At 39.2% G+C, this 25,965-nt stretch overlaps 2 protein-coding genes across 4 annotated transcripts in view; one reads left to right on the top strand and one right to left on the bottom strand.

The window, feature by feature from the left end:
- Nucleotides 1–5,162: 5,162 nt before the first annotated feature.
- On the bottom strand, nt 5,163–8,005 carry METTL18 (methyltransferase like 18). Of its 3 annotated transcripts, none has more exons than XM_019424437.2 (2): nt 7,893–8,005; nt 5,163–6,537 (listed from the first exon to the last, which is right to left on the bottom strand). In XM_019424437.2, exon 2 carries the CDS (start codon nt 6,324–6,326, stop codon nt 5,220–5,222), a length of 1,107 nt encoding a protein of 368 aa, XP_019279982.2. In that variant the 5' UTR covers nt 6,327–6,537; nt 7,893–8,005; the 3' UTR covers nt 5,163–5,219. The 3 variants fall into 3 exon arrangements, with proteins under 3 accessions (XP_019279982.2, XP_019279998.2, XP_019279989.2); XM_019424453.2 differs by having other exon boundaries at nt 7,783–7,893; XM_019424444.2 differs by lacking the exon at nt 7,893–8,005 and adding an exon at nt 7,470–7,767.
- Nucleotides 8,006–8,097: 92 nt separating this feature from the next.
- The window catches only part of FIRRM (FIGNL1 interacting regulator of recombination and mitosis), a 44,792-nt gene continuing 26,924 nt past the window's right edge, over nt 8,098–25,965 (top strand). The window contains exons 1-8 of the mRNA XM_053909308.1: nt 8,098–8,208; nt 11,012–11,051; nt 12,126–12,214; nt 14,182–14,286; nt 14,783–14,923; nt 16,338–16,503; nt 17,929–18,013; nt 19,902–20,040. Coding sequence (XP_053765283.1) covers nt 8,098–8,208; nt 11,012–11,051; nt 12,126–12,214; nt 14,182–14,286; nt 14,783–14,923; nt 16,338–16,503; nt 17,929–18,013; nt 19,902–20,040 — 876 coding nt within the window. The remainder of the gene's footprint in view (nt 8,209–11,011; nt 11,052–12,125; nt 12,215–14,181; nt 14,287–14,782; nt 14,924–16,337; nt 16,504–17,928; nt 18,014–19,901; nt 20,041–25,965) is intronic.

The raw sequence follows: 25,965 nt of genomic DNA, 5'->3' as shown, positions 1-25,965 counted from the left end.
CCCAAACAGTCTTCTTCATGCTATTAAAAACAAGTTCAGAATCAAGTTGGTAGAGATCCACCAGAAGTTATTTAGCCTAGGCTAGCAGAGACCTAGAAGAATTTTGAGTTCTAGACATTTTAGACACAAATAAAGAATCTGAATGAGCCAAGACCTTTCCCGCCTCAGATTTCCACGAACAGAATGAGGATAATATTTTTTTCTATGTATCTCTTTGACTGAGTAAATTTCTCAGAGCGGTGAGTTTATTGTCACGTTCTAAGGCATATTGACCTGTCCTTTGTAGCCTCAGATTGAGAGATGGCTGAATGATGAATGTCTGTTACACTGGGAGCAGGAGTTGGCCCTCGCTGGTGGCAGCCTGTTGGAGATGTCAGAGTGGGCTGAGGAAATTGCTAGACCTATACATGTCCTTTATGGCTAGCTGGAGATGTTAGGTTTCCAGAATTGTGCGCCAGGACAATAGGGACGGGTTTCAGTAGCCACCTGACTGCAGTGCCCCTTCGATGATCAGCACTACAGTGTCCAGTGTCCAGGGGGAAGTCGCATGGGAATACTTGTCTCTGTAGCTCTAACCACCGGTTCAAATATTTCAGATTCTGAGCAAGGGCCGAAAGCCATCTGTGCCACTGTGGAAATGGAGCTAAGGATCCAGGCATGTCTGAGAAAGGGGAAATTTAAAGGCAGACACAGATTATGTGGGGCTGAGTTTTTAGAAACAACTGCACAAAATGTATTTTTCTTCATCCTTAAAGATCTGCAGTGCCATAGCATCCGAAGACAGGAACTTAGAAACTGCAAGGTGAGGGGGTGAGGGGTGAAGGGAGAAAATGGAGGTTGGAATGCTCAGTGCAAGGTCTGGAATTTACTTGTTTCTCCAAGTTCTGAACTGGGATTTGTAAACTGTAAAGGCACAAACCCAGTTAAAAAAACAAAACAAAACAAAACAAGAACAAGGCCTCATATTTGAGAAAACGGGATGACTAAATATTATGAGACAAAATAATAATTTCCGTTTATACAGGGAACCATTTGGAAGGAACCATGATAAGTGCTCAATATTAACTATTACTTTTAAAAAGAACTCTGTTAGGGAGACACTATTATAAACCCTGCTTTACAGATGAGGAAACTGAATTTTAACCCAAGGTATTGGACACCAAGACTCATTGTCTTAATGTATATGCCTCTTTGGATGATTAAGTTAAACTCTTTAGATTAGAAAGCTTATTATGCATCCTTCTCCTGAATTAGTAGCCGTAATTTATATCTTAAGTCTTTTTTGTTGTGATATTTACGGTAATGGTACCCCAGGCACTGGGGTACTACGTCTTCTCCGTCACTACACCTGTGCATTGACCTGATAAGATAAAAATTATTTATGACTTTCTTCATTATTGTTTTATATACATACATATGTGTATGTGTGTGTGTGTGTATATATATATATATATATATGTATATATATATATATATATGATGACATATACATAGGGATTTATGTAAATCTGATTTATTTATTTACATTCAAGTTAGTTAACATGTAGTATAGTATTGGTTTCAGGATTAGAACCGCTTACATATATGATTCATCTCTTACGTATGACACCCAATGCTCATCCTTAATGCCCTCCTTAATGCCCATCACCCATCTAGCCCATTCCCCCCCAACACCCTTCCAGAACCCTGTTTGTTCTCTGTGTTTGAGAGCCTCTTAATTTTTTTTTCTCTTAACATTTATTTATTTTTGAGACAGAGCATGAACTGGGGAGTATCAGAGAGAGAGAGGGAGACACAGAATCTGAAACAGGCTCCAGGCTCTGAGCTGTCAGCACAGAGCCCGACGCGGGGCTCGAACTCACGGACCGTGAGATCACGACCTGAGCCGAAGTCGGACGCTCAACCGACTGAGCCACCCAGGCGCCCCAGAGAGTCTGTTAATTTTTAATGATGTGTGTAAATACGCTTAACTATGACTTCTGTTTCAGGATAATAAAAGGGTGCTAAGGAACATTTGTGATGAAAAACAGGCATTGAGAAGGTTAAGAGCACTGGGTTGGTGAAAAGAGAAAAGCTTTGAAGAAGATTTCAGTTACGGGGCACCTGGGTGGCTTAGTCAGTTGAGTGACCAACTCTTGATTTCTGCTCGGGTCATGATCTCAGGGATGTGAGATCGAGCTCCTGGTCAGGCTCTGTGCTGAGCGTGAAGCCTGCTTCAGATTCTCTCTCTCCTTCTCTCTCTGCCCCTCCCCTGCTTGTGCTCTCTCTAGCTCTTTCAAAAAAAAAATAAATAAAAAAATAAAAGATTTCAGTTAAGATTCTGGCTCAAGGTGAGGAATGATTGGGATCAAATCACCTATTTCCTTGAGTCTCAATTCCTTTATAAAATGCAGATAGTAATTATAACCTAATTCAGGGATGTTATGAATATTAAGTGTTAGTCTATGTAAAGTTCTTCAGCCCAGCATATAGTAAATGCTGAAAACTACTTGCTAACTACCAAACTGGGGATGATAATATACTTCACAAGGTTATATGAAGCAAGATGGTATATAAAGTGCCTACCTGATGTCCGGTAAATATCATGTTTCATTGAGGCCAAGTTGTAGTTTTATTTTAGGTACAGCCAAGAAAAAAAAAAACAACACTTATGGTATAGTTATAGATAGGAAGGCAGATCCCAACTTCAGGAATGTCGAATGTGAAAATTTTCACCCTAGGACCAAAATGTGTTTGTCTCTTCTTTCCTATTTAACTAGTAAGGAGACCATGCTCCCCAGTATCTGGGGTTTTCCTTTGCTAGTCTTTTTCCCTCGGGTCTCCTACTTATTTGGCTATACGGGGTTAATCATAAGCATTACAAGTTTTTTTTTAAACGCTATTTAACAACAAAAAGGAAAAAAAGGAACAAACCATGGATGCACGCAATAGCCTGCATGAATCTATAGAATATTATATTGACTGAAATAAAGCCAATTCTGAAAGGTTACATACTGTAGTTCTATTTGTGGGACAGTCTTTAAATGACAAGTTACAGAGATGGAGAACAGGTCAGTGGTTTCAAGAAGTTTAAGGAAGGAACCAGAGAGGAAAGTGGGTGTGGCTTAAAAAGGGCAAAGGAAGGAATCTCTGTGGTGATGATACTCTTTTATATCTTGACAGGATCAATGTCAGTTTTCTAGTTTGGATATTGTACTATAGTTTTGCAAGATGTTACCATTGGGAGAAAATGGGGGAACAGGTGAAGGTTCTACGAGATCTCTTTGTATTATTTTTCACCTATATTTCTTGCATATGAATGCATAGGTATCAAAATTAAAAAGTTTGATTTTCAAAACCTTGCTTTAACACTGTGATACAGAGATTCAAAGGCCTAATTCTAAGTTCAATATATTTCTTTTTCTTTTTAAAATTTTTTTTTTTTTTTTTTTTGAGAGAGAGAGAGAGAGACAGAGAGACAGAGTGTGAGCAAGGGAGGGGCAGAGAGAGAGGGAGACACAGAATCCAAAGCAGTCTCCGGGCTCTGAGCTGTCAGCACAGAGCCTGACATGGGGCTTGAACCACAAGTTGGAGATCATGACCTGAGCCGAAGTCAGACACCTAACTGACTAAGCGATTCAGGCACACCCCCCCCCCTTTTTTTTAATGTTTATTTTTGAGAGAGAGAGCAAGCAAGTGGTGGGGGGAAGGGATAGAGAGAGAAGGGGACAGAGGATCTGAAGCAGGCTCAGTGCTGACAAAAGAGAACCAGATGCGGGGCTCAAACTCACGAACTGTGAGATCTTGACCTTGACCTGCGCTAAAGTCAGACACTTAACCAACTGAGCCACCCAGGTGCCCCTCTAAGTTCAATATATTTCAATATTTGTTTTTATGCCTTTTAAGGTTGTAAGATGCTTTTCAAATGCATGGATGTTAGAGTAGCTATCAAGAAAAAGACAAGAGATAACAAAAGTTGGTAAGTGTGTGTGGTGAGGGTTTGTTAGGGACTCTATTGAATTGGTCAATTTGGGGAATTAACAATAGTATGTCTCCCAACCCTGAGCACAGTGTCTTTTCGTTTAGTTAGATCTTGTGTAATTTCTTTAAAACACGTTTCATTACTATAAGGTCATTAGTAATATCCCCTCTTTCATCATGGATTTTAATAATTTGAGACTTCTTTTTGTTGATTGGTCTAGCTAAAGATTTATCCGGTGTGTTGATCTTTTCAAAGACCCCACTTTTGGCTTTGTTGATTTTTTCCTATTGTGTTTCTATTCTCTACTTATCTCTGTTCTAATCTTTAGTTCCTTCTTTCTGCCTCTGTTGGGTTTAGTTTGCTCTTCTTTTTGTTTTCTTAAATTTTTTTTTTTTTTTTGCACTTATTTGTTTTTGAGAGACAGAGACAGAGAACAAGTAGGGGAGGGGCAGAGACAGACGGAGACACAGAATCCAAAGCAGGCTCCAGGCTCCGAGCTGACAGCACAGAGCCCGATGCAGGGCTCCAACTCACAAACTGTGAGACGAAGTCGGACGCTTAACCGGCTAAGCCACCCAGGCGCCCCTTCTTTTTCTGTTTTCTTAAGGTGAAAGTTTTGGTCATCAACTTGTGATCTTTTTGTCTTTTAAAACATTTTTTTAATTTTTTTTTAGTTTTCTGTGTCACTTTAATACTACCATGACTCCCCTTTATTTCCTCCACCTTAGTGTGAATTCAGCTGCTCAGCATTGTTAGTATACGAGATAAATGAATATAAAAGCAAAACAAAAACTTCTTCCTAGTTACCTAAGGCCTTCAGTCTAATATTTAGGTCCACTAGCATTTGGTGATGTGTATGTATGCCCTTAGAATGATGGGCATGGTGATCTGACCAGGCACTTCATGTAAACAGACACTAATGAAGCCTGGGAAGAAACTCAAACTTGAAATAAGAAGTGTCAGTTTTCTCCGAAAACAAATTTATGTAACGTGAAAGGTGGTAGAAAGGTCAAATAGAATGAAGGTGGGGACAGAAAACTTTCCCACAAAATAACCTCCTAGATCTCATCAAATGCTCGGGACACTATTTCTCGTCTCACTTAGTGACTAGAGTTAGTAGATAGCTGGTATATTACTTGGATAAGCAAACAAATATACTTTCAGAAAAAATAATAGCAAAGCAGAAATCAAACATTCAAGACAAGTTTTTGATTATTCTCTTTATTTCACTTAGGACACTCAGTGGATATTAACTGGGTTACTTAAAAGTCATTTCAATTAGGTATCTCTTTAGTCCTTCTTCAATTATTTCAAGTGTTCTAGTCTCAAATACATTCCTTTCTTCTACAAATTTCTGAAAGAGATGAATACCTCCACCTACACCAAAATAATGTGCTTTGCTGGCCAAAAGCACCCGTCCGTTTTTATCTAATAATCTGAGGAATGTCTGGTGCAAAGAACCATAGTAATCTGGGTTGTAAATGGTTTCTGAGGTAAGAATGAGATCATATTTTTCAAAGAATTCTTCACTACTTAGTACAAGCTTACAAAACTCAGACCACTCCCCTGAAAAGAACCGGCATTTACATAATTCTTGTGCTACTTTGGATTTCCTGCATCTTTTCACATCTGGTTCGTTGACATCATTTCCTTCTTCTTCCAAAGTAGAGTTAGCCACTACATTAGGTAAGGTTACTTCATCAATCACCATACTGTTGTAATCTTGAAAATGAATTTCTTTGGCCCCTCCCTTGAATGCACGTATACCCAGCAACCCTGCTCCACAGCCAAGATCCAACACTTTTTTCCCAGCAAATTTCACTTGGGCCTTTTTGCAATAAGCCAGCAGGTCAAAGGTACATTCCCAGATTTTTAAGCCTCCTTCATAAACACCTGTAATCAGATCAGAGTGAGAAGAACAACTTTGCGAAACTATGTTTTCTCCAGGGCAGTTCTCTCTCAACAAGACGGTTTTCACTACCGATACATTAACATGGGGGAGACCTGGTAACCTTTCTAGGACTTTATTTTCTAACACTTTCTTGAAATCTTCGGGCATAGCATGCTCTTTGGCAACTCTCATGCAGGGATGTTTTTCACATGGCTCTAAGTTACTTGAACTGTTAGCTGCGCTGAGTGAGTTCTCTGTGTCTTGAGAGGGAGCTGCATTTCCCACTGGCTTATGTTCCAACACATGATCCTGAGGCAAGTCAAACTGTTCGGTAGAACATTTTTTGTCCCTACCTTTTTTACTTTCTGAGACTGAAGACTCTTTGGAGGAATCCAGGGCCAAAACTCCATGTCCAATGGGTGTTAATTCATTTTCCAGATTGTTTTCTATAGTGAAATTAAATTGAAAAGTCATTCTCTCACTAAATGTACACAATCCTTAAATTCAAAGGAAGATTCTTCAGCTTCTGGATAGAACTGATGACACATACATAAACCTGCCTCAATTATTCAATTAGTTTTGCTGTGGGTTAAGTTTTCTTTAGCTGCTTATACACAGTTACAAATATTTAGAGATGTTTCCAAATGACTTCTTAAGAGATCTCTGCTCTTCTTTTGAATTAGGTCTGCAGAAAAAAAAAGAAAATTAAAAAGTAAAATGAGGAGTGCCTGGCTGGCTCAGTCCAGAGAGCACGTGACTCTTCACATTGGGGTCTTGGGTTCAAGCCACACATAGAGCTTGCTCACTTTAAAATGAACAAACAAAAAGACTAAGAAAAGGTAAAATGCCATATTTCGCTAAAATTTAACATTAAACAGCCCCCCTTTCCACCATACAGCTGCTTTTGCTGTAAAAGCTGTGAACGGTGAGGGAGATAAAATGATTTGGAAACACAGGGGTGCCCGGATGGCTCAGTGGTTAAGCATCCAACTTCAGCTCAGGTCATGATTTCACCATGCCTGACATCGAGCCCGGTGTGAGGCTCTGTGCTGACAGCTGGGAGCCTGAAGCCTACTCCGGATTCTGTGTCTCCCTCTCTCTCTGCCCCTCCGCGGCTCGCATGCTGTCTCTCTCATAAATGAATGAATGAATGAATGAATAAATATTTAAAAAGGTTTGAAAACACAGACACACACCCTTCAGGGTCCAAAAAATGGAGAAGAGAATACACTGTAAAAACTAAAGGACAACAGATCAACAACTAGGGGGAAAAAAAAAGTCCAAAATTCTCGGGCAGGAAATGACAGGCCTGATTGAGTCTTCCACTTAATCATGACCTTGCCCTAACATGTTTACCTCCTAAACCGCCAGAATCTCTTCACTTCAGTCTGTAACTGTGTCAAGTAACAGGTCTTCAAGATTTGATTTTGGCAAATGAGCATCCCTCATAAGAACACGCAGAGGGAGGCTCTGGTGTGTGTCAATTCCCCCAAATGAGCCCCGCCTACAAACATTTAGCGAAGACCAGCAGCCCTGGGTGTACGGGAGTAGGAGAATTTTGGAGTACTTAGTAAAGATTCGTTTGGTGGTAGAGAAACACAAAGTAAGGGCACTGACCGGAGAGGCCCCTCGAAAGTGGAAGCAATGTACTGAGCCCCCTCACGGTATCTACCGCGCTGGGTACTTTATACACCATCAGCTTCAATTTGCACAACTCCGGCAGGCGGGGTCTCTGTCCCCCTTAACACAAAATGTACAAAGCCGGGCTGCCCCGCGAAGCGGGTAAAAAGGTGCCTGTTTCGACCCCACCGCGCCTTGGGGCTTGGATTCATCTCTGGCTGCAGGGCCCACGGCCACCCCGGGCGCAGGTGCGCTGTCTCCACGCCCCCGGGGGACAGACGCGAGCAAATCTGGGGGCTTCCGCCCTCACCTCCCCAAAGCGCCTCAGAGCAACGTTTCCGGCACCGCAGCCCTGAGAACGCTCGCCGCCTAGGAAGGGCCCAGCTCGCGGCGCAGACCCTCGGGACCGAGAGCGGGCACCTGTGAGTCGAGTCCTCCGCGGGCCAGACAAGCCCGGCTCTGTTCCCGGCCGGGCGCGGCCCGAGCTCACCGCGGAACGGCAGCAACCCGCCTCCTCTCTATGGTCCTGGTGCCGGCGGAGAGCTCGCAAGGCCCGCCGGGACGGCGGCGGTTTCCGGTCTTGGCGTTGGCGGGACGGGTTTGAAGGCGTGTTCCTGGGCGAAAGATGTCGCAGGAACGCGCGGTCGCGGCGAGCGCCGTCCGGCTGGAAGAGTTAAGTGGCTGGTCGCAGGAGCTATGCCGCCGGGAACTGCCGTCTGTCCTGCCCCGGCTCCTTATATCCTTTGTCACCTCCACCTGGAATGGGGTGTGGGGCGGCCCTTCCAGCCTTTCTCCGGCCTCGTCACGTTCGCCGCCGGGCCGTGTTGTGTTCCTGCGGCCTGAACCCTCTCCTTTCCTCGTCGATTGGAGAGATGAGTGAAGGAGGGGGAGCCCAGGGGACCGGGGCTGCCCAGGCCGAAGGCACGCCTCCCTCCGGCACTGGAAGGGCTCGCAGTGGACCCGATGATTTTGGCAGTGGATGTGGCGGGTTTTTTTCCGGGCGTTTGTGCCTTTGGGTTTTTCTGTGCTCGTCACGTGTAACTAAATGTAAATACCTTTCCTTGGGGTAACGGGGGGGGGGGGGGGGGCGGGGGGGGAGGGCAGGTGCTCAGACCTGAGCTGTAAGGTGAGCGCTGACTCCCTAAGAGGTAGATACTCTGACCTCCTGTCTCTCGAATGGATGGGGCATCGGAATACCTTCCCCAGTATTAGGAGAATTAAAAGATGTAGTTCTGCCATGGTGCAGAGTTCCAGTCATTAAACATGTTACTCTTCTTCTCAGAACTCTGTTCCATTATTGCTGGTTAGGAGTTGCTTCCTTTTGTAATTGGCTTTCATCTGCCAGGCTCGAATTAGTTAATGCCTCCTTTGCGCAGGTGCATACTGTTTTGTAGTCGTCCTGCGGTTGTAAATGGCGCCTGGAATCCTACCCCTCTGTGTTGAAAGGTAATCTTTTTTTTTTTTTTTTTTTAACATCTTTGAGCTCACCTTCAACATAAAGCCACACTGAAAAGAAAAAAATGGGCTTCACTTTAGAGAGTCTCAAATAATTTTTTACAACTAAAGCCAAATGTAATGTATTACCATTACGCAGAAGTCATTCACATAGGCAGTGGCAAAATCCCACTTAGGTACCAAAGATCTTTCTTAGTCATTGTGCATTGCCATCCTCAAGGATGTTGACTTGGGAAATATAGCCATCCTCCCACCCCAGAACATCTACTGGGCACATAACACATACCCCGCCAGGGTGTTATGCTTTGGGGGAACAAAGATAAGGAACAGGGCTCCTCTTTTCCCCCTCAGGTTTATGGATGACGTCAATAATTGGAAGTCAACATTCCCGCTTGGTTTTGCATCTCAAACTTAACGTTCCAAAGAACCTAAACCTGTTTGTTCTTCCCCCAGTTTTCAACACTTCTTTTTTTTATTATTAATTTTTTTTTAATGTTTGTTTATTTTTGAGACAGAGACATAGCATGAATGGGGAGGGTCAGAGAGAGAGGGAGACACATAATCTGAAGCAGGCTCTGGGCTCCGAGCTGTCAGCACAGAGCCTGATGCAGGGCTTGAACTCATGGACCGTGAGATCATGACCTGAGCCGAAGTCGGATGCTCAACCGACTGAGCCACCCAGGCGCCCCAGTTTTTAACACTTTTCAACAAACGAAAGTTAAGTTTTTAATCTATAGTCCCATCATCCAAACCTAATTATTTTCATGTTTTGCGTTTTACATTTATTTTCCAGTCTTTACTTGCATGTCCAGGTAAGCATAACTTATGTTTAATTTTGGAAGAGGCTGGAACCTTTTGGGCCTTTGCTGAAATTTTTCCATAAGACAAATCCAACCCTACTGAACTAAAATGGGTTAGGGGGGTGCCTGGGTGGCTCAGTCGGTGGAGCATCCGACTCTTGGTTCCAGCTGGGGTCATGATCTTGTGGTTTGTGCATTTGAACCCCACCTCTGGCTCTGTGCTCACAGTGCCTGCTTGGATTCTCTGTCTCCCTCTCTCTCTCTGTCCCTCCCCTGCTCGCTCTATATCACTCAAAGCAAACGTTGAAGCAAGAAAGATTTAAAATGAGTTATGCCTCATTTTGATTGCTGCGGTAAAATCCATATATGCAAAGTAAGGTGTCAGAAGAATCCATTCTTGTATTAGTGTGATGGGATTATACTTTATTCATTTTTCTTGCTGACATATTCTTTAATTATTATTACGCAGTAAAACATTTCCAACAATTCTTGAGGGTTATAAGTGTACAGTTCATAATGCGATTATTGTTAACTTTTGTAATGAACATAGAGTAATTTTTGGTCACTTATTTGCAAGCATCTGCTGTGTGCAAAAGAATCTCAGACTGATCAGGTTGGTAAGATAGGTCCACAAGTAATATGAAAAGAAGGTAGAACGTGTTGAGTGGCTTTAGACAGGTGCAAATAAAGTGCTGGAGAGGTGCTCAGCAGAAGAAATTTCTTTCCTGTGTTAGAAACCAGAAGCCTATGGATTAGTATAGTATTGTTCCTCATCTGTCAAAGGTATGTCGACTACATGTAGTTGGAAAAGACAGTTTTATCCCTGAGCAATTTTGAAAATATTTCCTTGGGTACATTCATTATATTGTAGTTTATTTACCTAATAACATTACATTTTTAAAAGCAAAATTAGGGGCGCCTGGGTGGCTCAGTCGGTTGAGCGCCCGACTTTGGCTCAGGTCACGGTCCGTGAGTTTGAGCCCCTCGTCGGGCTCTGTGCCGACTGCTCAGAGCCTGGAGCCTGTTTCAGATTCTGTGTCTCCTTCTCTCTCTGACCCTCCCCCGTTCATGCTCTGTCTCTCTCTGTCTCAAAAATAAAATAAAAACGTTAAAAAAAAAAATTAAAAAAAAAAAGCAAAATTAAGCCAGTCTAATTTCAGTTTGAGTCTAATTTCAATTTCTTACTGATCATTGCTTCAACTTCAAGAAGGCTACTTTTTAGATTGATTCTTAGTAGTGAATATTCTATTACTGTGATACTCGTATCTTCCTTAATTTTTTTACTCTATGTATCAGCATTCTGACAATTGGATCGAGCATATTCGTAAGTAAAATTATCTTAATTGTTTGATTTACCTTGATGTCATTAAGGTCTGAGTCGTATGTATATCAGTAACAGTTTCATATTCCCTTCAAGTGTCTTCTTCTTGTAGTGCTCCAGCCTCTGTAAATTTCAGCTACTTAAAATGACCAATTCCTTCAAATTATTTAAATTCTATTTTGGGTGGATACCAAATCTATTGATAATGCACATGTAAGAAGCACGTTGTAAATTTTAAATGTTAGTTGTGACACTGTTCAGACATATAAAACATAATTTGCGGTCTGCTTTCAGGGTGACTTTCTCATCTTCATCTCTGTTCTTAATCTTAGTTGGCTTATTTACTTATTTAGCTGGGAGAAGGGATGAATTAAAGTCTAGACTCCACAGTTTACTCATATATTTTGAGTTAGCTTATTTACATTTCACTTGGTTGTGGAATATTTATAATTTTCAATCTATGTAGCCTGTTGGGTTTAATTTTTTAAAGTAATAATTACTTTTCATCCTGAGTATAAGAGTTATTCATTGTAGAAAATTTGAAACATGCATGAAAACAGAAAAGATAATGGAACACCCATTAATTTAAAGTGGTCAATAAGATTTTGGTATAGAACGTTCTCATCTTGGTTCTGTATATTCTTCCCAGGCTATCTATTATTCATGTTTATATGTATTAAGATTGGGATTATACTATTTTGGAAACTTTTCACTTAACCTTAAAGTATTGTGAATTTTTTTTTATGGTTTCAAATGATCTCTAATAATAATTTTATTTATTTATTTTTAATAATTTAAAGATACCAAATCCTATTCAGTAGATGTACGCACATCCATTAAGTGGTCCTCAGTGGCTGGACATACAGGGTTGTTTTTTTGTTTTTTTGAGTTTTTGTTTTTGTGTTATTATTTCAGCTACTTAATAGTTTCTCTACATAGAATGTGGCATTTTGAAACTGTACAAAGTTCTGGATTAGTAGTACTTACAGATTCTTGGATTTGGGGAAGGAGCAGTGATCTTTGTTGGCTGATACAACTTAATTTTCTTACAAAATATGTTGCTATTTCACTTTATAGAAATTCTAAAAATTATCGTGGAAATGTTTTTACCTCATATGAACCACCTGACATTGGAACAGACTTTCTTCTCACAAGTGTTGCCAAAGGTATAGTACTATTATTATTTTAATCAATGTACATGTTATAAAGGCTGTTTATATCTAGTCTCAATTTTAGATAATTTTTAACTGTGGCTCCATTTTTCCAAACGTATCACACATATTTGAAATACAAATAAGGTAGTAAGAAATAGATCTCCTGTGAGAACATGGTGTTAGGGTGATCATTAGGTGATTAAAAACTTATATTTTCAAATAGTATAGATCTTTCATTAATTGAATTTATATTATTTGTAGCTACTTTAAACACTCTTGTATTTTAAAGCTATTCAGTGAGGCCTTCCCCGAGTATCCCTGGAAATGGCATACTCAATTTATGAAAACAACGAGCAGAATATATCTGAGGAGGCATTAGAGGGAGAAACTGTGGTGCTCACGTTGGTTCCAGTTAATGAGGAACCTAAGGAAGAACATCAAATGGAGCCAAGTGTTTCTTCAACCTCAGAAGTTGTCATGGAGGTGCCTGGGACAAACGATAAAGTTTGTCATCCTCAAATGAGTGAACAATTCAAGCCTTATCCAAAACATAGCTGTTGTAATACATCGATCCTTCCCTTGCCAACCAGTTTGTCTCCGGTTAATAAAGTATGTTGGGACACATTGCGGAGCTGGTGCCAACAGTTTAACTTGAGGACCGATGGCCGGAAAATGGATGTTGATCTGAGGCTCCAAAAACACGCTTACTCTGAAATAAACGAGAATATTCCTAAAATATCACGAGGCCAGATTGCAGTTGTGTTCGACAGAATGCAAGATAGCCTACATTGCCTGCATGTACCTCGGGTTGTTTATTCATTCACATATTAAAAGTCATCTTGGGTGCTTCCAACTTTGGGCAATTATGAATGAAGCTGCTTTATTGTGTGCAGGTCAAAAAATAAAAAAGCTATTCTGTGAAAATTTGGAGATGAATGATGAAGTTAGCTAAGTATCTTCTCTGTAGAGTTTATTAATAATTGTTAAATTTTATTGCCTAGAAAAATGGAGCCAAATTTTATTCAGGAAGGCTTAGAATAACCAAGAGAAAACACCAAGTTCACCATCTACATTATTACCTTTTAGATATAGATATAGATATAGATATAGTATACTTTTTCTTTGAAAAGCACAGGCAATTTTCTTTTTTTTTAACTTAGGAAATTAAAGGTATTTTGGTTCCAAAATTAAACATTTTTTGAATGATACCTTATCTCTTATTAGAATGGTTTTCTAAATTTACCTTTGAAGCAGATAATCATCAAAATTCCTGTTACTCATATTCACTTGATTGTTCTCTATCTAAAAGTTTCTTAGAATTTGTTCTTGGCCACCAGAAAAAGATCCAGCTGTTATATAGATTAAAATAAGGATGTTGAGTGTTAACTTGCCTTTGGGAAATAACATCCTCTTTAATTACATTGTGTTGTTATTCTTGCAATGTTTGGACCATTTAAATTGTGAGTATTAAGATCTTAGGATAGCTAACTTCTCACAGACCAAAAAACTTAGTTCTGAGGTCACGTACTGTAGCCCTAACCCAGGAATGGTATTTTGAGTTGCTCAAAAAGAGGAACTGGTTAGAATACAAGTGAACAAGTAGTTCACCAATTCATCATCACTAGCAGAAAATACCCTTGTAAATACCCATATGAGTGTTGATTGGTTAAGACCATCAACTTTTACCGTGTAGAGGAGCACTTACCTTTAATGGATGTTATTAAATGGATTCAAACCACAGAAATGGAAAGCAAATAAATTTCTGTCTGAGGCTTTTTTAGAGAGATTATATCATATGAATACTTTATATATATAAAAACATATATTTTTACTTTAATAAGTGCAGTTGTTAAGCTAGATAATATCCCATGGCTGTTAGTAATGAAAAATTGCCTGTCATTTTTTTCACTTTAAAACTATGTCTTTCCCTTTCTTGTGTTTTCTGTTACTCCTATTTATAATGTGCTTTGTTTTCACAGACTGTGAAATCATTCGATGACATGTTGTACGAGTTAACCAGTCAAGCCAGAGGACTGTCAAGCCATAATTTAGAAATCCAGACCACTCTAAGGAATATTTTACAAGTATGTCAAATATATTAGAAAGGGTATAGAGGAGGAGCTTAAACAGTATAAGAATTTTTGTACTGATATTAATTAAGTGATATATCCTTTGTGTAGTGGTCCAGTGCTGGAATTAAACTTATAGAATTAAAGATACGAATGCAAAAAAATAAATGTTGAATTTTTTAATACAGTTTCATGCTGAGTAAACATCAAACGTGTATAAGACAGCAAATAATCAAGATAGCATGACCTACCTGTAATTTCCAAGTGTATATGGAGAACACCTACCATATGCTTTGATGTGTGGGTTAGTATTCCAACTTTTGTTTTTTAACCAAATGGCTAGCTAGTTGTCCCGATAACGTAGTTCTGATAGATTGAAGTTCAATGAAAGAAGGAACAGAGTGTCCATTGTGTTCACTGCTGTATCCCTAGTACCCAGCGTATCATCTGATACCTTTATATGTTTGTGCACAAAAACGTAACTGAATGAAACCTCTTCCCTTATTTCCAGACAATGGTGCAGCTCTTAGCAGCTCTTACAGGATGTGTTCAGCATATCTGTGCCACACAGGAGTCCATCATTCTAGAAAATATTCATAGTCTTCCTTCCTCAGTCCTACATGTAATCAAAAGTACATTTGTACATTGTAAGGTGAGTAATGAGTGTAAGTGTACTTTAAATGGCCTAGAATCCACAGGCAAAAGGGCTGAAGAAAATAGTGTTTGTACATAAGATTTTACATATTAGCCTATATTATTGGAATAAACTTTTCCATAGAACAAAGAACCACGAACAGGCATACTTTGTTTTATTGCACGTTGCAAATAGTGCGCATTTTTGCAAATTGGAGGCTTGTGACAACCCTATGTTTAGCCAGTCTGTTGGTGCCATTTTTCCAACATTTGCTTGTTTCGTGTCTCTGTGTCACATTCTGGTAATTTTTCCAATATTTCAAACATTTTCATTATTATATTTGTTATGGTGATCTGTGATTAGTGATTATAACTTGCTGAAAGCTCTGATGATGGTTAGCATTTTTTAGCAATAAATAATTTTTGATTAAGGTACATACATTGTTTTTTTGGACATAATGCTATTTCGCACTTAATAGACTACAGTGTAGTGTAAACATAATTTTTATATCCACTGGGAAACCAAAAACTTTATTTAACTCATTTTATTGCAGTAGTTTGGAACTGAACCTGCAATATTTCTGAAGTATGCCCGTATGTAAATATTTGCTTCAAAATAAGTGGTTATAAGGAAGTGATTAAAAATGGGCTTTTGCGGTTTTATGTTTGTTGTTTTATTCTATTTCCTTACTATAAAGAAAGAAGAGAGATGGATTTGTGTTGAATCACAGGAATCCCGAAATTGTTGTGTCATGGCATTGGTGGATGAGATGAGTTCCTTAATGATTGGGTGCCTCTGAAAGGACACCAGCCCTTTTTCAGTCCATCTCTACATTCCTGAGGCAGCTTTAAAGCACCAAAGCTGGCCTACAATTTGTGGGTCTCAGGCAGTTTTGATACTGGTATGGTTCGGTGAATAAAAATCACTAGTTTAACACTTCTCTTTGGTGACAGGGCTAAAAGTCTGCACCTGACCGAATGTTGTGTATCTCCCTTTTAGTTTTTTTTATATTTGCAAGGTCTCAGAAGTCAGAAATCCTATTCTAGGGGCACCTGGGTGGTTCAGTTGGTTAAGCGTCCGACTTCAGCTCAGGTCATGATCTCGCGATCCATGAGTTGGAGCCCTGCGTCGGACTGTGCTGACAGCTCAGAGCCTGGAGCCTGCTTCGGATTCTGTGTCTCCCTCTCTCTCTGCCCCTCCCTCGCTTGCACTCTCTCAAAAATGAATAAATGTCTAAAAAAAAATCCTATTTTGTATGTGCCTGCATCTCTTGAAGTACACTGTTCATAATGAATGGTCATTTGTTTAATGAATAAATACGTGGTTCAGTAAAAAGCACTAAAGTTATGAGCTCTGATAGAATGAGTTAAAGTAAATTTGGCTCTTGAGCTTTTCATGATTTGCCGTTTCTTTTATTTTTATTTGTGATCAGGATAGCGAATCTGTCTATTCTGGGCATTTACACCTAGTTTCAGACCTTCTCCAGGCCCTTTTCAAGGAGGCCTATTCTCTTCAAAAGCAGCTAATGGAACTACTGGATATGGTTTGCATGGACCCTTTATTAGATGACAATGATGATATTTTGAATATGGTGATAGGTAAGTGAAGAAAACTTCCTACTTAGTATATGACATATATTGACTAAATTGCATATACATTCAGTTACTGGACCCAACGTTGTTTCAAATGATTCATGGTATCTTATTATGTATAAAAAAAATTAAGTACTACCTGATAAGTTTTTAGTCTTCTAACTTTTAGAACTTATAAAATTGCTATGTGATGCCTTAACATAGATTTGTGTATTGTCAGTGTTCGCCATACATGATTTTTCCAAGAAAGTTGTGCAACTGTATACCTTGTAAAATAATTTAGATTTTGAGGCAGTAGTTTTTAGAGTGTTTAAAGCATTAGCACAGTAGGAAATGAAGTTTGCATTTCTTCCCAGAACACATCTAGTTACATATATATGTACATGTTTCTAAATGTGTATGTATGCATGTTCATTTATTATACATAAAATAATAACCTGTTTTACATGTTTCATTTTTAAAGAATTGCTGATTGCTACCTCATAATTCTACCACCCAGAGTTTGAAAAACAGCAATATCAGGGCAAAGATTGCATACATAGCTTCAGCATAAAGAGATAAGTTGGTTTTGTGCAGTATGTCAGGAGTACCTCTTGGTCTGTAACAGACCACCCCCAAATCTAGTGGATTAAAACAGCTACTGCTTTATTTATTCACGGTTCTGTGAGTCAGCAGTTTAGACTGGGTTCAGCTTGGACAGCTTTCTCTGCTCCACATGGTGCACCTGTCTCACTTGTGTTTTTGTGGTCAGTGACCTCACACGTATCTGGCTTTTGGCAGAGGCAGAAGCACCGAGCCAGCCCTGTGTGGCACATCGTCCAGGAGACCAGTCCAGGCTCGGTCATCAAGAGAGAATAAGCCCCAGTGTGCAAGCACTTTTTAAGTCTTTGCTGTCCTTATAGTTATTATCCTGTTGAACAAAGCAAGTCATGTGGCTAAGCCCCAGATCAGTGTAGAAGGAAACTGCCCAAGAGTGTGGACACAGAAGGGGAAGTTACTGGCCATTTTTACAAATAAAATGGAAGAGTAGAAGCTTTCCTTAAACACTGTGCAGATTTACTTTCATTCTTCCTTGTTGGGAGTTCTTTCCTTTGCAGCTTATTTTGTCATTTTGGATTAGAATATCTATAGAATATTTCAGTCATAATAGGGCACAACTTTTATTCCACCGAACATTTTAGTTTTATTTAGATCATTTAGTTTTATTTAGGTAGGTGTAAATGTCAAAAATTAATTTTCTGTATTTATAAAAACAATAAATCAAAAGTGTGATACTTATTTTTAATAATGATTCTGAACCATTTTTTTTCTAATTGCATTACCTAATTTAACAGATGTCAAAATTCTTCGGTAGATATGTTTAAATAGAGGGCAAACTCACCCCATATGACATTTGAATGTCCTAAGAGTTCTGTTATCTTTTTTTTGTAGTTATTCATTCATTGTTGGATATCTGCTCTGTTATTTCCAGCATGGACCATGCATTTCATGCTAATACTTGGAAGTTTATAATTAAGTAAGTTGTTTTTCTTTGCTTTTACTTTTTGTAATGTATTTTCTATATTCCAATTCTTAATTATTTGTAAGTTTTTGTAGATTGCATTTTAAAACATTTTTGTATGGGTATGTATAAATAATGTTTACTGGCGCTGCTGTCTGATAATTCACATATTGTACATGTAGCTTCCACACCAAATTGGACTTATCCACTCTGCTACTTCTAAAATTAAAAAAATATTTAGACTTTGTTACTAGTACTTCTGAAATAATGGGCCGTGGGCCTTAACCACTTGACTACTGCTCCTGTAATTTAACCCATCAAGTGTTTTGTTTCCAGGCTTAGATAAATAGTCATAATTAGAGCTAAATATAATCCCTTTGTTATATGCCTTTGAGTTGTTGAAGTTTAATTTCACTTATAAAGTAATTTTAGCTAGAGTGTTACGAAGGGTTACCAGGGAGAGTACCCATCAGATTCTCGGGGGTGGGAAGAGGTAGACTTGAGATGTAAAATGGCTAAGAATCTCTACTTTATACACACGCATAAAACATTAAAGGCCAGTGTAGTATTTTTAGGTCTTAGATACTTCTCTTGCACCACCAGGAGGTTACTAATTTGCCAACAAGTAAAGGTGCAGTGGTTAAAAGTGTCAACCCAGAGCCCATACTGCATGTGTTTGAATCCATTCTGAAATCACTTCCTCTTCCTGAGCACTCGGACAAGATGGTTAACTTCTCTGAGCCTTAGTTTGCTTATATGAAAATGGGAGTAATAACAATAGCACCTTCTTGGTGGGTTTATAGTGAGAGTTAATTTGAGTGTATCGATATGAAATGCTTACAACTCTGCATGGCACGTAGCAGGTGCCTAATGAACTACCACATTATCATCATTATCAAATATTTTCTACTCCTGGACCCTTCCAATTCATTTGCTAGCCAGTGTTCAGTCTGATCTTTTGAAAATGTAAATTAGATCATGTCACTCTACTGCTTAAAATCCATCCCAGTTTACTAAGAGATACAACTTCATCCTCTCCAGCCTCTGCCTTCTTCACCAGCTCATCTCTGCTGCTCTCTCCCTGCTCTTACTTCCTCAAACATACCAAACTCTCCAATCCTGGAGCCTCCTCATGCTCTTTCCCTCTGCCTGGGATGTTCCTCTCCCATAGTCCACACCTAGCTGACTCCTGCTTATCTTTTCAGTTCGCAGCTTCAGCGTTACATCCTCAAGATAACTTTGATATTCTCACCCTGAGAATAAGTTATTTCAGGTCTCTTTTTTGTAGCACCCTGGACTTTTCTATCTCAGCATTTATCACAACTGTAATTATTCTTAAAATTATGTGATGTTCTCTCTTGTGCTAGACCAGAAGTTCCATGCAGGCAGGGCAGAGATTGTGTTTTCATTCACTTCTCCATCCCCAGGGCCTAGCAGAATATCTGGAGCATTAAATTCAATTAACATTTTATAAGGAGCAATAAAAAAATAGCCACTTACTAAGCTAACATGACACCTTCAGAAGTAGCATCAGCATATCTTAATTATGCCATGTCTAATATATATATGATCCATTGTGATTTTTACATGTTACTTCAAGTCCTAGTTCTTTTTTTTTTTTTTTTTTTTTTTAATTTTTTCACGTTTATTATTGAGAGACAGAGAGCATGAGCATGGGAGGGGCAGAGAGAGGGGGAGACCCACAATCCGAAGCAGGCTCCAGGCTCCGAGCTGTCAGCACAGAGTCCGACGCGGGGCTCGAACTCAGAAACCGTGAGATCATGACCTGAGCTGAAGTCGGACGCTCAACCAACTGAGCCACCCGGGTGCCCCTCAAGTCCTATTTCTATGGTCCTGTGTTACTTGATGTATTACTTGCGATTGTTTCTTTTTATTCATTTAGGCAGAGCCTTAAGCACCAGTCGGTTATAAAGAGTCAGCTGAAACACAAAGATATAGTTACCAGCTTGTGTGAAGACATTCTTTTCTCCTTCCATTCGTGTTTACAGTTAGCTGAGCAGATGACCCAGTCAGATGCACAGGTAAAATAGTGTCTAAACAGCACGTTGAACAGTACTTCTTTTTTCCTTTGGCAGTTAACTAAATCTCACTTGAATCTATGGATCGGTTTACCTTAAAGGATTTTCACTTATTTTGTTTTTGTTTTTTTCAATCTAGGATTATTTACAGCCCGTGATTACTTTTCACCCCAAACATTGCATTAGACTCTGCCAGCTCTTATTCCCTCTAGAGACTAGTTGTTCCCTTTATACATAATGACTGGTGGGTTGAGGCACTCCCCTCAGAATCCTTTGATTCTTTTCTACCCTCGGACAAAAATCTAACTCCTTAGTCCTGTGTTCACTTAAGGTCGTCTTGATACAGCCACAGTCAGCCTTTTTTTCACCAATCCATCGCAACCTGTAATGATGTGATATATAACTTTCCTGGGCATATGTATGTATCGGTGTTTTCAGACGTTTATTTTGATTTCAGAAAGTCACAGCGTTGAATGGGCATCCCATTCATGAAACATACTGTACTCTAAAAATTTGTAATAAGCTTATTGGGAATTATAGTTCATTTTCCTAAATCGATTTATACATAGTGCCTTTTGTTCTCAGACTAGCCCTTTAAATTTTATTTAACTCATAATGACCCTAAATTATAGGACTGATAGTGGTCAGGACCTGAGAGTTGTATGTAATAACTTCAGTGGGAAAATGAGTTAAATATTTCTTCCTTAAAGTAACCGTAACCTCCTTTCCTGCTGTGGACTTGCTAACTGATACAGGCAATTCCTTTGTACCTGTGCTCCTTCCTGCCTTGCCTTCAGGCGGGTGGGCATGTAAGGATTCATCCCTTTCCTAAGCACTGGTTGCAATTCCTGGGGCAGAGATGATCTGGAAAGACAGACCCTAGGGGAGGATGGGAGTTTGAAACTGAAGTTGGTAAGAACGAACTGAGGAGTGGCTTTAGGAAGGGGCTAACCTTTTCCTTCTTGCTTCTCTTTCTCTTATCTGTTCTCCCCTTACATCTGTTTTCCCCTGTTGTTTTCCATCCCCACTTCTGCCCTTCTAGTGCCCTTGCCAATTCCCCTCACCTTCCTGTGAGGAGGAGACATTTGGTTGGGTATCTTGTGTCAGTAGCAGGAAGGCTGTTTTCTTCTCCACCTTTATCCTCAACCCCAACCTTCTCTTTTCCCAGTTTCCTTCTTGCTTAACTTGACCCCACAGACTCTCCAGCTAGTGCTGGGAAAGTAATAGAGATTGCGGGACAGGAGAGAGACAGGGAGAGCCCAAGCAACAGTATAGTGGAAGAGAAAAGAAGTCCTGAGGCCTGACTAGGGTGGCTCTTTGTACACAAAGTATTTAAGTTCAGCTTGTTAGAAACGGCTTGTATATAGAAATCAAAGAATTTAAGTTATATGGAGCGCTTGGGTGGCTCAGTTCATGATCTTAAGGTCCGTGAGTTCAAGCCTTGCGTTGGGCTCTGTGCTGACATCTCAGAGCCTGGAGTCTGCTTCAGATTCTGTGTCTCCCTCTCTCTCTGCCCCTCCCCTGCTCACGCTCTGTCTCTGTCTCTCTCAAAAATAAATAAACATGAAAAAAAAAAACTTTTTTTAAAAAATTTAAATTATAAACTTTCCCAACTGCCCAAGGAAATTTTCATGTATTCCCTTGTGAAAATTTGGGACTGGTAAAGTGACTAACACTACTGACTGCCCACTGCCTGAAAGGGAGCTTTGAGATGGTTTGTGTAGGTTGTCCGTTTTGAACTCATAGTTTTGGTCAGCAGCGCCCTCTGCTGTTCACTATTGATATTTATTGAGGAATTGACCGATTTATATTAAAGTCCTGAAGCAGTTTTCTCACTTCGTTTTCAAAAACATCAAAATAAAACCACCAGATTTAATAGCTAATATACTACTTTTGGAAGCATACAGATGTATCAGTCCCTGTATCAGGTTCCCTGCGCTGCCATAACAAACCACAAACTGGGTGCCTTGAAACAGCAGGAATTTATTCTCCCATAGTTCTCGAGGAGAGAAGTCTGAGATATAGCAGGAGGACCATGTTCTCTGGAAGGCTCTAGGGTAGGGTCTGCTCCATCTCTTAGTTTCTGGTGTCACTGACATTCCTTGGCTCGCAGCTGTAGAACTCCATGCTCCGCCTCCCATCGTCATGTGGTGGTCTCCCCCAGAGTCTTCGCCTCATCTTCATGTAAGGACACCAGTCATTCAGAATTGAGGGTACACCTACTCCAGTGTAACCTCATCTTAACGGATTCTATCTGTGATGACCCTGTTTCTAAGTAAAGTCACATTCTTCGGTACTGGAGATTAAGCTCCAACATATCTTTTTAGGGGACACAGTTCAACCTATAACAGCTCCTAAGATTGATATTTATTTTCTGGTAAGTCTTGAACAGGTTCAAAAAGAGAATGCCATATTAGATTTTTTAACATACAGTTTTTTAACCACAAATGATTTAGTTTTTCTGTAAAGATAAGGAAATTTATTTGTAAAGCTCTTAAATATAAATTTAATTTCCACTGTAAATGCTACTTTTGTCTATATAATGCTTGTAAAATTTGTATTTAGAGAATATGCTTTTTTACATATAAATATATGGCTTACTCTAAATATGTAAATATAAAATACCTTATTTTTAAATGAAGTATCGTTGACTTACTGTTTAGTTTCAGCTGTACAACAGTGACTTGACATTTGTGTATACATTATGAAGTGCTCAGCACAATAGAGTTACCATCTGTTGCCATGCAGCGTTATTACAATGCCATTGATTATATTTCCTGGGCTGCACCTTTCATCCCTATAACTTTTCATTCCATAACTGGAAGCCTGTGCCTCCCACTGACCTTCACCCTGTTCGGGCATCCTCCTACTCCCCCTCCCCACCCCCACCTCTGGCAACCACCAGTTTGTTCTTTACACTTATGAGCCTGTTTCCGTTTTATTTTGTTTGTTTTGTTTTTTAGATTCCACATATAAGGGACATCATATGGTGTTTGTCTTTCTGTGACTTCACTTAGCATAATATTCTCTAGTCCATCCATGTTGTCCCAAAGGGCAAAATTTCGTTCTTTTTTGTGGCGGGGTAATATTCTGTGGTATATATATTTATATACTACATCTTCTTTAGCCATTCATCTGTAGTTGGAAACTTAGGTTCCTTCTATATCTGGGCTATTATAAATAATACTGCTATAAACCTAAGGGCGCATGTATCTTTTTGAATTAACATTTTTGTTTTCTTCAAAAACCCAGACATGGAATAATTGATTGTATGGCTTCTATTTTTAATTTTTTGAAGAACCACTCTACTATTTTCCATAGTGTCTGTACTGATTTACATTCTGACCAACACACACTGTGGTCAGTTTGTGTTCCCACCAACAGTGCATGAGGATTCCCTTTTCTCTGTATCTTCACCAGCCCTTGTTATTTCTTTTCTTTTTTTTTTTTTTTTATACGAGCGTTTCTGACAGGTGTGACATGATATCTCATTGTGGTTTTGATTTACATTTTCCTGATGATGTGTGATGCTGAGCATCTTTTCACGTGCCTGTTGATCATCTATACGTCGTCTTTGGAAAAGTTATCTATTCAGGTCCTCTACCCATTCTTAATCAGTTTGTTTGTTTTTTTTGGTGTTGAGTTGTAGGAGTTCTTTATGTGTTTTAGATATTAACCCCTTATTGGTTATATCATTTGCAACTATCTTCTCCCATTCAGTAGGTTGCCTTTCGTTTTGTTGTTAATAAACGTGTACTTTTATATCTATATGCCTATGCTTAACTTTATTACACGCTGCATTTAGATTTTATTAGTATTTTTGTTTTATTTAAAGAAAGGATGCTCAGTATTTTGAAACACTGAAAATGATCTTCCTTGCTTATATCTTCACCCCTTTTCGTTGACACTGGGATGCAAACTTTTTGTTTTGAACTGTTCAGTAAATCGAGATGGGATAATCAGTTGTACAGTCACTTTTGAAAATGTCAGAATAAAAGCTTTATATTTAACTAGTATGCTTAGTAGTGAAGGAAAACTAGATCCTTCAACCAAATCTGTACAATGTCTCCTTGAATGAGAAAGAAAAATTGAAAGTAGGCAAACATAATAAGTAGTGTGTCACTGGCCATTCATTTCATAAGCATTTCCAGAGTGCTTATTCTGTGTAAGTTAGATTTTCTGCCTTCAACAATTTATAGTCTAGGGCAGGAGAAAAATAAACAGGTAATTATAGAATAATTATCTTTGGAGAACTGGGTGTTGGCTTGTGGGAGTAAAGGTAGGAATCCAGTCATGAAGTCAGGGAAGATTTCTTGTGAATGACATCTAAGGTTAACATTTCTTTTTCTTTTTTTAATGTTTATTTATTTTGAGAGAGAGTGTGTGCAACTTTGGGGGAGGAGCAGAGAGAAAGGGGGAGAGAGAATCCCAAGCAGGCTCCACACTCCGTGTGGAGCATGTCACAGGGCTCCATCTCACACCCGGTCTTAACGACCTTGAGAGCATGACCTGAGCCAAAATCAAGAGACACTTAAGCCCTTAAGCTTAAGATTTCTCATTGAGTGTAGGGGTACTGGGTGGCTCAGTCAGTTAAATGTCTGACTTCTGCTCAGGTCGTGATCTCACGGTTTGTGAGTTCGAGCCCCACATTGGATTCTGTGCTGATAGTGCAGAGCCTGCTTGGGATTCATTCTCTCTCTTTTTCTCTCTCTCCCTCCCTCCCCATCTCTGTCTCCCTCTGCCCCTCCCCCACTTTCCCTCTCTATATCTCAAATTAAATAAAACTTAAAAAAAAAGATTTATTAAGTGTATTATAAGGTCAGTGTAGATTCATAGCACTCTGTTAAGAAAATTCATGTTTGTTATTATCAGGAAGGTAAATTTTCATCTAACCTATTTCTGCTGAGGACTGTTTACTGTTTCCAGATATTTTTAATAAAGGTCAAAATGAAGGGTTGTATTTAATTAATGAATCATCCATTTCTGTTTTGATTGGTTTATTTAAGGTTTTGCTGTATTGGAAAGGAATCCAATGTAATCGATTAACATTAAAGTTAGTATATGCTATTTCATATGAAATTATTCTCAGAATTAAAGACAATGAGGAATCTGTTTGGCTTAAGTTTATGGTACTGATTAAAGCTTTTTGGATTATACTGTGTATTACACATTGGAGTGACAAAGCAACCCACGTTTATTGAGTTAAGTTGCCCAAAGTGTCAGGCACTGTGTAAACCTCACTTTAAACTATGGTATAAGCCACACATCGCAGCCTCATAGAGAGGTTTAATAACCTTCTCAGGGTATGTAGCAGTTGTGATAGGGCCAGGATTTCAATCCAGGCAGGATGACTCCGTAGTCTCTACCTCCCCTGCAAGCACATAGCTAACTTGGCATTACCCACTGTTGTATCATTTTACAAATGTAATATATACTCACAAAATCCTCACATGTTACAGAAATATTTAACGTGGAAAGTGAAATCCTACTTTCATCTTCTAGAGAGAACCGTAGGTAAAGTTTTGATTTATTTTTGTGGGGTTAAGAAGCAAATATTAACATTTTATAATGCATTTTAAAATAATAATAGGATTATATACATATTGTTTTGCAACTTGATATTTTACTTAATTACCTCAGGGCTTTGTATGTCTGTGAAGATAAATCTACCCAATTCTTTTCTTTTTTTAATGAATTCATTTTTAAGAGAGAGCAAGTGGGAGTGGAGCAGAGAGTGAGGGAGAGAGAGGACCCCAAGCAGGCTCCGCACTGTTAGCGTAGAGCCCTACACAGGACTCGAACTCCTGACCTGGGAGATCATCACCTGAGCTGAAACCAAGAGTTGGCCATTTTACTTGACTGAGCCACCCAGGCGCCCCACCCCCAATTCTTTTATTAATAGCTTTATGCAATTATTTATGAAAATAC

Source organism: Panthera pardus, unplaced genomic scaffold, assembly GCF_024362965.1.
Source record: "Panthera pardus isolate Hobbes unplaced genomic scaffold, ASM2436296v1 HiC_scaffold_21, whole genome shotgun sequence".
NCBI lineage: Eukaryota > Metazoa > Chordata > Mammalia > Carnivora > Felidae > Panthera > Panthera pardus.
This window is presented reverse-complemented; position numbering and strand designations above follow the sequence as displayed.